Genomic DNA, 12,339 nt, shown 5'->3' on the forward strand with positions numbered 1-12,339 from the left:
TTCAATGTCAAACTTAAATTTACTAGTTCTAGCAATGTCACTGCTGTGATACCAATTACTAATTCCCAGAATTGTTGAATGCGAGATGAAGAGAATGTCAAATTTGCCATAAATCATGGCAAGGTTTTCTGGTTATATTGATGATATTAAAAGTTTTCCTTGATCGCTGTCACGATGTCGTTACTGGACTCTTGTTGAAAATAGTATTTTGTAGACTCTCTAATGTTCTGATGTTTCCATATGAGAGATACTTGTCACTGATCAAGCATATGTAGTAGACTTCCACAATACAGTTGATAACATTTTCACATTACAACTAGTTTTCCATCCTTCGCAAGTCACAAAGAATTTGTACATGCAATTTGAGAAAAACTGCAACTTTTTAAGTGGTTAAGTCCTGTCCAGTAGTGTACTTTCCAATGTAAGTACAGTATCAATTGCTACTTTGCAGTGAAAGTGTACAGCTGTTACTGAAAACATCACCACAAGGGTCTATTGATCAATTACATTATTATTACTTGAAATTTCACTGTGAGGTGACATTTTATGGCAAATGTAATTCTATAATATTGCAGGTAATCTCAAATATTTCTCATGTAATTTGTATAAATTTATTTTTAGAGCAGATTTTCAAACCTTAATGACAGCGGTATTATCTACTACCTTCTTACAGGAAAATATTTTGACATTTAAGCTTGTCTTTAAAACTTTGTTGCATTCATGATTCACCTGTCTTGTCTTTAATATGCAACATATGTAGCACTGCATGAAATGTCAAATTTGCATATAAAGTCATCAAGTATTCTGTGTAGAGTATGAGCTTTGAAATATCTTGTTACTGCGTCCAACTCTCTTAATTGACAAATGGACATGTATCTTTGTATGTATGTATGTATGTATGTATGTATGTATGTATGTATGTATGTATGTATGTATGTATGTATGTATGCATGGTCATGTTTGTTTTTCTGACTGTAATCTTTATAGGTAAGAATGTGTATGAGCGTATATATCTTTTTGTTTTGTGTTGTCTAACATGAGTACAATCTATGTGTGTTTCACAGTGTGTCTGTGTGTGAATATCTGTCTGAGTCTGTGTCTTTGTGTACAAATCTGTCTGGTTACTTAAAAGTCGCAAATAAAGTGATTTGTCATTTGATGGTTTCAGTGTGTCACCATTTCAACCAGTTCATTATATTTTTTACATGTTTACACAACTTTACCAAATCAACATCTTTAGAATATGAACCTAGATTTCCAATACCACAATTGCCAAAAGTATATGGTACATCTTATCATTGAAGTCCTTAAACAAAACAGTTAAAAATTAGAGTTGATTGTCAAAACCTTAAGATCTCTCAAATGAACACTTATTTCATTTCATACCTCTGTCTTCAAAGATATATTTCCCAAATGTTCATCGTTGATGTATATTACTTTTGAATATTGCTCCTGCCATGTACAACAATGAGAGTGCAAGTTTTTGAGAACAGAATGATCACTTTCTGATATCTAACATTTATTAGCATTGAAATCAAACATGACACTTTATTTAAGAATCTACTCTGCACTCTGATTACTTTTCATCGTTTCCATTTAAGTTTCTTACAATAACTATACAAATTTTGACATGCGTTTGACAAAATGGATACATTCTGACAGAATAGATTCTGAAATGGTATGATATTCAGTAAAGTTAATGACACTGCAAGTTTCCTTTTGACATCAACAGTAATGAGACAGATCTGCTGATTTTATAGTATTTGACTTTCATTACACATTTCCATCAGTTTCAATTCTAAATGTCTGACATGATAAAGGGCTTCATAGCTACAGTTGGATTGTATGAGTTAAAAGCTCACCACCTATCTGTATTTGTTACGTTTCAGGCTATAAAGGAAGCCCTGGACACGATCAACCCCAGTGTTGATGCAGCCAACAAACAACAAGATGTTGTCATCTCCCAGGCTGATCCAGCAGAGAAGACCAACATTGAAAAGGTGATGGACAAGCTACGTGGAGAATGGGAAAAAGTCAACAGGGAATATAACGACAGGCATGGGTGAGTCTACAAATTATTTCTCTCGTCAGTAAACTTTGAATGCAACATATACTGCATGAAATGTCAGTGGTTCATGAAAATAATGTTAAAAAGTTTAACTAAAAAGAATACACAGGCAGATGTCAATTTAAGGAAATTGAACTTGTATGTTGTTTATATGTACTGTATAATTGATGTTTCCAATAATGCTAAATTTGTTATTATATGTAAACCAGATCCATTTGATCTTGTAAATGACATCCGATAAATGGTATCAACAAAGCAGTTAGTTCTCACAGGTTATGAAGACTGTATCAATTCAATAAGTTTGATGTGTTATGGTTGAGCAGAGTCACAACCATTCTGCTCATTGAAATGATAAATATATACCTTGTAGGCATATGGGAATTCATGCTCAGCTAATCAACTGTTTTGTCTTCAGTTCATGTTTAAGGAAATTGTCAGGACAGATGACACAAATAGTCAGGATTTCATAAAAACATACTCTCTGTGTTTCAATTTCATGAGGGAAACTAAAAGAGTCAAAGAGCATCATTGGTATTCAAGTGTCTGATGCAGAGAATGGCATTTCAATGATATGCGATGGCTTGGATGAGTTTTATGCCCTATATAGGATAGGACAAACCTACCTGTGTATAGTTAAAATTCTGCGAACATAGAGCTGGACATCAATTGCCGAACTTTATGAGAAACTGCAATAAGTTAATGACATCTGCAGTACTCTTGAAGTGGAGAATACACTACCATATAGCCTCTCATTGAATCATCTTGTGAATTATTTATTGCATGAAAATGGATTTCTGTGACAGATGAAAGAGGCCATCATGGGCCCTTTGGCCTTGCAAGTAATTCCTCTCTCATTGAAACGAATGTATTTTGGGGGAAAAGGAATGATAGGTGAAACACAAAAGTTAATTCTTAGTTTGAGTCAATGTGTAAGCCAGGAAATCTGCCAAGTGAAGATGATGCAGGTGTGAAGTAATTACAAGTTGTCTGATCCCCTGTGTCTCCTGTCATTCCATAGCTGTGTCCTGTCCAGTACAATTGACATTGGGCACGACACACCAGACATGACTGTTTTACTAAACTGTTAGATCTACGATTGCTCCGTTTGAACACTTGTCTGTATTGATCCAACAGAAACTAAAACTTGCCCCAAAATGTGCAAAGAAAAAGAGCTTGTCTGATAATGTTTGTTGGGAAGTTTGCATTGAGATGGGCAAACACACAGTGCATTTCATATCCATGCCGCTTGTGTCTTTGATATTGCATAACTATAATATTGCCTGACTGCAACATAACAACCAGACTATACCATCAACATGCAGCACGACAAAGCAAAGACAGATATTGATATCTGTACTAAACAATCGATTATAAATTGTGAATACAGAATCAAGAGACCATCATGACCATTTCCTGTGATGAAAATTTCAATGATCATCAGTCGGTGTGAATAAACCACTGTTATGCGATCACAGAAATCAGAACAATATCTTCAGCAAGAGAGATTATTGATAGAACTGTCTGCTCTGGAGTATTTATGTGAGAGTCTATACTTTGAATCATTTAGAAAAATGTTTTAGTCTCTGCACATACACACCCACACATATATACAGACACCAAACATAACTATTTCTCAGGAGAGAAGAATGCTCCATGAAAAAGTGCAGAGCAGTGTACCAGCATAGTTTAAATAATCTTTTAAAAACGCTGAATTTCAAATGTTTGTTCAGGGATAAGTTTTGAGTCTGCTGTGAGTGCTGATTTGAAGATCATGTAAATGATCTTTGTATTCTTCTTTGCTATCGTGTAATGTCCCGGAACATACTATTGACAAAACCAGCCAAATAACAGTGAAAAGAGACAAGTGATCTAATTAGCTCAGTAACTTGATGTCTTCAGAATGTTTTGTGTTAAAGTTTTCCCAGTTGAGGATCAGAGATGCCATTCAGTCAAATGTTAGAGATACCTTGCAGCTTACCTTGACAAATTAAAGTGATTGAACTTTGAAGTAACTTATAAACTAACCTCATCAACAGATTTATCTTTATGTCCTTGCCTTTTATACTCCCTATCAAAATCTAGCTTTATCTGAGAAAATTTTGTGAACAAATATACCTTAAGGTAGTATGCGCCTCGAAAGTGAAAGACTTAAACTTTTACTCAAACTTTCCTTGAGGAATCTTTTGACCATTCTCTTTCAAAATCAAGCATAAAAATTAGGGGGTCTCTGTGCAAATTTTGGTACTAGAGAGACAAATAACCCAAGATTTACCGATATTTGAAATTCAAAATGGCCGCCATCCCTGTGTTAACTCTATGGAGAAAAATAAAATTTTTGAATTTCGAAAAAGTAAACTGGTGAAAAGTTTTCTTTCACCAAGAGCTTTAAAATGAACCCCAACAAGTGGTATATCAGGAAAGAATCGAAAAAGTTTGAGAGTCCAAATATCTGTCCCCAAGGCGATTTCTACCTTAATCCAGTATTGACTGAATATGTTTAAAGATTACTGTTTCAAATTAGTATGTTGTACTTGTAGGTTCCATTCCACTGAAGTCACATTTCAGTGATGTATTTCCATGACACATAACCTCCCAGAAGGCAGTGAATTAAAATGTTGCCAGGCACTGTGATTGCATTTTCCACTGCAGCAAGTCCACACCAGAGACGGTTCACTGACTTTTACTTCACCCTTTTGCAGTTTATGAGTCAGTCGTGAACTCAACCAGAGGCTATTGAGCTCGGTGATATTGCATCAATGAATATCAAAATGTTCCTCTGAACATAACCCTGAGTTGATGCCTCCAGATACTGACAATATGCGTGTCCAATACACATGTCAGCCTGCATGATTTAACCACTAAATGATACAGTTTTCTATGCAACTGAAGCAACTCTGCCACAAAAGACACCGTCAACACACCGGATTTCAAAAAATATTTCCTGTGAACACAAAAATGTCTGTTAGTTACTCTTTCTAAATGCAGAAGATGTTACAAAAGCTGTCCCATGGAATTACAGAGTATTCATATGGACTTCCTGACAGCTACAGTTTGGGAATATTGCTGAGGGATGTGCAGAGATTGACTACATGCATCAATGCACTGCTTTAGAAACCTTAGCAACGTGTCATTGGAGTTTTTTAAATTTAAACCTATTCTTGAGGGTTTAGGCGATGTACACCAGATGTTCACATGGAACCAAGCAATGCTATATGAACAAGAAACCATAAGTGCATAGAAGAAACGTAATGTACTGATCAGGCAAAAGTAGCAAAGTATACACTGTTATACAAACACATTTGTATAGGGTTACTGCAAAGGGTTTTGATGGTGTGTGTAAAATCAGAAGTGTGATGGATTCATGCAAGACATATACATTCAATTAACAAAATGAAACTGTCATCATGTAAACCTTGCTCATTCATTTTTTGACAGGTACCAATTTTCGATTTAAAAAAAAATCTTAACAAGGAAATAGGATAGAGGCGCCCTCATGTGACAAAGTTTGACTCATTAGGCTTTGTTGAGTTTGGATAAATTTCCCAAGATCATCTCTGGCCATCAGTGGAACATAAATCAGCAATTACCTCTGTTTGTTTCCGTACAGAAAGTTTATTTCTTTCTTCTAGAATGTAGTGGCTGTACTAAGCATTGGGAACCATTGCATAATATGGCTTGTGAACATACATTATCGTTTTAGCTTAACCCCAATATAATTGCATTGATATAATAACAGGAACCCAATTGAAATAACTGGAAAATGCTTTCAAAGTTCCCTAGGATACTGACCTAACAAAATGCTTATCTCTTGTTAAATAACAAGTTTGAATCACTAAGATCAAGACTAAAAGTCACTCAGTTACATAGCTGTTTGTGAGTCCTCATCAGCATACAAATACCACCTGGTTGTCAGTGTGATGTTGCAATAACAAAAAAACATCTTCATCAAAATTCAAGTGTTTAACCCTGTGCAGCTACTGGTATCTGACAATTTTGATTTCCCCATCAAGACTTCAGCAACATGAAAATCAACACGGCTGTTTGCCAAAGCCGATCACATGACCTTGTTTCCCATGTGCAGAATGAATATAAAGTCATCAAAATTTCATATCCATGCACATGGTGCACTTATTTATGAAGTTAAAGATCTGACCTTATTTTGTATATACCATTATGAACAATGTTTGAAGTTCATGTTAGTTGAAAGGTATATTTCAGATTTGTGGATTTGATAAACAGTGCAGGTGTTGTGAGAGAAGCAGATGATATGATTGACCAGAGAAATTCAGACAAAATGAAAAGCAACTTAGTGACTACCATACATTGTGAAATGCAGCTTTCACTCATTAAATATTCCATTTGTGTTACAGGCGTTTCAAGAAGTCCCTCGAGCAATGGAGACAGTTCCACTGTGATATGAAAGACCTTGCTTCATGGCTCTCTGAAGCTGAAGAAATACTTGAACAGACAACCACTCACTCAGGAGAGCTGGATTACGACAAAGCCAAAGCTAGACAGAAGGTAACTGCGCAGTGTTTTTAATTAAATAAGAACCCTTCCCATCGCTATTATGGCTGTCCTAATACAATTTGTAAGAAACGATTATGGAAATAAAAGGTCCAAGCACCCTGTGGATCTCAGCACCCTGTCATGGGTGCTTTTGATGGTAAATATATGCTTTTTAATCAGTCCCTATTTGCAGTTCATTTTGAGCCAGCTATTTCCAATATCGTTAACTGAATGCATAAAGATATAGCAAAGGCTTTACAAAATGTGGTGATTGAGTCCTTTTCTTACGGGAAATTTGACGATGTCCCTCTTTAGTTAAAAATAAGTTGGACGACATAGCTTTTCAATGCATACAGGCCGTGCATGTGTCAGCTGAGCTGAGAGTTCACCCTCGTGTAATTTTCCTTCCTCATTTGGTTCTTCGATGACATGTCGTCAGTATGCATCTTCAGCTGTCGCAATCAGACCACTGGTAGGCCAAGAATAATCCAATAAAGCTTGATTGAAGTGACGCCAGTGACAGTAATTGTAAATGACCAATATTCCCTGCGTCATCTTAATTGGTATGTTTGCAAGGAATGATTGACAGCTGAGCTTATGAATATGTTGATGACTTTGAAAGTTACAGTGGCCTATATGTAGATAGTGCACAGAAGATTTCCAGTTTGTTAACTTTGACGTGGGCAAATTTCCAGATTCAGGGTACCAGACTCTTCAATTTGGCAACTGAATGATGTACTGAAAGTAAACTGAAATCACATGGACTTTAATTTACAAAGTGGCATCATTCAGTTACACATATATGTGAATTCTGTGCAAATTTGTGAACTTAATAAATGAGCATTGGCTGTCTTCGTCATTCATCTGTATAGCATATGATTGGCTCTGTTAAAGAGTACACATAATTTTATTCAGATGATGTAACCAATTACAATACATCACGATGTATTACAATACATCTTCATCTATTATAAAGGAAAACTCAAAACCTACAGCTGGTTGTGATCGTGCATAAACCATGTGTATAATTAGAATGTTTATGACCAAGAAAAATCAGAGTAATCCAATTAAGGAAGAGAGTGCCTTCTGACATTTTCACTTGGCTGTCATCAACTAGGGTTAATTAGAAAAGTAATCGCTAAAAGTTTCAAAGATATTTTGAAAATTAAAATCTGAGGAAAATCTAATTGGTTTCATTTAACAAGCAGCCGACAGAGGGCTTGTTTGATTATATATGCTTCAAATTCCCAGTAGAGTTATTGATAGTAGATTTTGCAGAAGAGGAATATAAAGGGTATGATTGATGATGTCATCTTTTCAAGGAAACTCTCAGAACCAACTCTGTCTATTACAGTGATTGATCAAGTTTTGAGGAATGGTTTCAACTCAATTAACACTCAGTTGTCCATTTGAACCCCATTTAACTGTGTAGTTGTCATGGAAACCAGGCAGATAGACTAAGAATTCTAGAACTGGTGGTTTTTTGCGAAGGGAGGTTCCACATATTCTTTTGAAGGGAAGGTTTTAGATTTCTGTATGATGGAAAAAGGTAAATGACTTCTGGGTAATTTGAAAAGCTGCCTATAAGTTTTTGCAGCCTTTATTTCAGTCAAAGATGTTTTTTTGCATGGTCATGTCATTATTCAGGATTTCTACAACATGAATGGTTTGCCAGTCGTGTTAGTCTAGTTTTAATTCTGCTTAAGTCTTCAAATGTAAAAAGTTAAATACCAACTTGTTTGTCATTTGAAATTTAAACTGTATGATTAGACTTTGAATGTTTTGATAGAGTTAAAAGCATTTAAGTCACTGATACATTTATCTTACAAGTTTTGCTGATTATGATATCTGGTAAATTAAATCCCACTAAAAATGTTATATAATGATAGATGCTATTGTTTTGTCAGCAAAATCAGTGAAGTTAAATCTAGAGAAAGTGTCTTCATACGTCAAAATGGTGAAATCAAATCCCTGTGAAAAATTGAATGTATCAATTTTCCCCTTGTTTCACAAAAATTCAGTTGTTTATCAGCTACTTATGATCGATCCTCTCTCTATCACATCTTGGTACAGCCCAATTGTTTTCAACATGGAAAGTAGACCCAAGTATTTAGAAAAGGGGTAAAGTTCCGTATTGACCAGGAAATTGAATGAGTACAGGTGAACTCAACATTGTGGTTATTGCCCTTTCAGAGACTCAGACTCTCTGAGGTGTATATTATTGCCAATATGTTGTGGTGTTTGCACAGTACTTGGTCTGATATTCTCTTGTGTGTTCTGTGTACGGAAGTCGATATCTTCTGTAGTGAACTGGGCCAACATAAGGCTGTTTGCACAGTGAAAGTACAACCTGTGTATGGAATACAAATGTATGCACAGTGAAAGTACAACCTGTGTATGGAATACAAATGTATGTACAAGAAGCTGCACAGCAAATGTCTGTCAATATAATCCATGTGTTTCTTGGTATCATGCACTTGCAGATGGTATGTTTGTTGATTTCCTTGAAATTTCATCGATGAATGCCTCTTGCACCTGACAAAACTTCTAGTGTAAAAACTAGGACTTAAATGATGCCAGCACCAGGACTTCATTAGTCGATACAAAGGAAAAAGTTGAATTAATTTAGTTTCTTGTACCGGATGATATAACCTCTTCTGTGGTGTAGCTTACTTGATCGTGATTGGTTCTCCCTTTATAAGCATGTGATATACATAAAAAACTTGACCTTCAAATGGTCAGGTCACTTCGAAAATATCATTTTTCATGGCTTGGCGTCACAGTTCAGGAAGAAACTCTGCAGTTGAAAAATAATCTTCCCCCGTACTGAAAACCCGGAGGAAACTGAGAACTGAATGTTAGTTTTACAGTTTCCGTTCAAATTCATCAAGTCCGACTGAATAATAGGTGTCCTGTTTTACCTCAGGGTTCAATCAACATGAAAGGAAATGATAGGAATTAAGTCGTAAAAAATGTGAAATGCTGGCAGGTGTATGAACTTTCATGGTGACTTTTTCCAGCTTAGTTGTCTAATGATTAAGCCCTGTTTCACTTTATGTGCATGGTGACAGGACTGAATGATTAGGGACTTTCGTCAGTGATGTTGCCACAAGTCATGGAAGTGACTTGTTGGCAGGGTTTGTGAAGTATGTCTGCCCCTGTGTTGCAATCTTGAGAGATGGGGTTACATCAAATCAAAAAGTACTGTACCCCTTGCAATTACATATTCCAAGCTGCCAGTGGTGATGTTGGCTTATATTTGTTAAGGGTGGCATTTCTGTAGTGTTGAATTAATCACTGTCCTGAAACTCATAATTGCTGATTTGTCCATCAGACACAAATGATTTAATCCGGTACACAGAAAGCATTTACATATCCAACTGAATTTCTGTTTGGTTTGCTCAGCAGACCAGACACTCTTCAAAGATATTGCTGACACTTTTCTGTCTTCTGAAATATGTTATGTTATTATGCATTAAGGAATATGTGCTGTAAGAACCAGGTTCCCCTAAGATGGTGACTGATAAATGGATGATACAGGATTCTCCATGCTATGCCTTACAGCACTAGCTATGTCGATTGAACTGTTCAGAGTAACAGAGACTTTCCAATATATTCTAGTGACACTCAAAAATATTTCTTTAACCATATAATTCTTCAGTTTTGATTTTGCTCAAAAAATATTTTGAGTGCAAGTGTTACGCTGTTGTCTGTCAAGATTAGCTGTGTTGCTCCTGAGGGCGCTGTGTAAGTGACAAACCTTTGTCCTGTGATTGGACGAGAGTATTTCCCAAGCAGAAATACCTACACTCATCAGTAAAACACTCATCAACTTGATTTTGTATTGAGTTTATTTTCAAATAATATAGTATTTTATGTTCTTATGTAATTAAGGATAGTTTCCTGGACTTCCTTTCTCAAAATATTTTGGAGCTATGGTAATTTTGTCAATCAGAATATATCTGTTGCAACCAGGGAAGTTATTGAAGAAATAAAACAACAAATACATTCTTATATATCTTAGGTATTGCTTGATGGTATAGCGACATACCAGAAGATAGTCTCCTCACTGAATGCATCAGGAGAAGACATCATTAGACAATGCAATGCTGTAGATGCCAATCTGTTGAGAGAAAAACTTGAAGGTCTCAACATTAGATGGAGAAATGTGTGTGCTGAAGTGGCTGACAGGAGAGAAAGGTAAACAATTAAAATGTAGACTGATATTTGCATGTAGATTTTCAGCAATGTAGAACTTTTTGATTCAAAGGATATCTGCAGTACTTAATTGTTGCTCCTCGATGTTTAGAAAACCATTGTTTTTATGAGCATTAAAACTCCATCAGCTGTAGTTTTTAATCTACTTTCCATCATTTTATGTCCATAAAATTCAATTTCTTGTCCCATTTATAAAATCATGATAAAGACCTAGGGTTCAACTTGTAAACACAACCCAACAAGTGTAATATCTTATAGTTTTGTTAATGACTAAATAGTAGTTGCACTGACAAGACTAATCCTCTTTATTTCACATACTTTATAGAGAAGAAGAAAATATACTTTGACAAAAAAATGATGAAAATATTATCAAAATTTAAGCTATTGTCCCTTTAATCAGCCACAAAATATGCAATGTGCATGTATGCACAATTGTAGAGGAATTTTCAACAAATGCCATTTATCTGGCTTACATTATATATTTTTAGCTACTATAGACTATAGTCTATAGAAGCTATTGGGATGGGTATCCATCTGGCGTCCGTCGTCAGTCTGTATATATGTATGTATGTATGTCCTTTGGTGAGGATGTCCGTCCACTCAAATATCTTGAGAACCGCAGTACTTACAGATTTAATATTTCTTGTGTAGGTGCAAAATATGATTATGAGAAACTGCTTTTTTTTGTTTTTTGATATTGTTGAAAATATGCAAATTAGCTCAAAAAAAGGTGTTTTTGGTAAAAAATCTTCATAACCGCTGGCCAGATAACTTTGTTATTTGGTATAAAGTTCCCTAGGGATGACCCAACTTAGATTTGTTCAAATTGTGATGAAATATGCAAATTTGTATTTTTAAGGAATTTTTTTGTCATTTTTGGTCAAAAATTTATTTCATCAAAACCGCTCGTCTGACAGCTTTGATATTTGGTATACAGGTTCATATGGATGACCCAACTTAGATTTGTTCAAATTGTGATGAAATATGCAAATATGCAAATTTGTATTTTTAAGGAATTTTTTTCTCATTTTTGGTCAAAAATTTATTTCATCAAACCCGCTTGTATGATGGCTTTCATATTTGGTATATAGGTTCCTACAGATGAACTAAATATGATATATTGAACTTATGACACCTTTAAGATCTTCAAAATTGCTGATCAGACAGCTTCGATATTTGGTATGCAAGTAGGTCCATAGGGGTGAACTATTTTAGATTTGTTCAAATTTTGGAAAATTTGCCATTTTTGGTCAAAATTTTTGTTTCCACATGTTTCTCAGAAGTTCTTGTCTGATACCCTTGACATTTATTAATCATTCAAAAAGTTCTTTTATCTAGCATATTCACAGCTTCTCTGAAACGCTTCTCCAATTGGCTTCAAATTTTTTATGCACTAGTTCAACCATCCAAACCACAAAAAATATCTACAGCATGTTCTGAAATTTGCTTCAAATATTCATATATGTGCCGTGTTCATCATTATTCCTTTATTTAAAAAACCAGTCACACTTTTTACATCAATTGTTTTCATTACTACACACGGC

At 35.1% G+C, this 12,339-nt stretch overlaps 1 protein-coding gene across 26 annotated transcripts in view; it reads left to right on the forward strand.

Annotated features, from left to right (window-relative positions):
* The window catches only part of LOC139141848 (dystrophin-like), a 281,115-nt gene that overhangs the window by 228,499 nt on the left and 40,277 nt on the right, over nucleotides 1-12,339 (forward strand). For all 26 annotated transcript variants that reach the window (XM_070711564.1, XM_070711567.1, XM_070711563.1 and 23 more), the window contains 3 exons: nucleotides 1,890-2,062; nucleotides 6,439-6,589; nucleotides 10,602-10,777. In XM_070711564.1, the coding sequence (XP_070567665.1) occupies nucleotides 1,890-2,062; nucleotides 6,439-6,589; nucleotides 10,602-10,777 (500 nt within the window). The remainder of the gene's footprint in view (nucleotides 1-1,889; nucleotides 2,063-6,438; nucleotides 6,590-10,601; nucleotides 10,778-12,339) is intronic.

This window comes from Ptychodera flava, chromosome 10 (assembly GCF_041260155.1).
Source record: "Ptychodera flava strain L36383 chromosome 10, AS_Pfla_20210202, whole genome shotgun sequence".
Lineage (NCBI taxonomy): Eukaryota > Metazoa > Hemichordata > Enteropneusta > Ptychoderidae > Ptychodera > Ptychodera flava.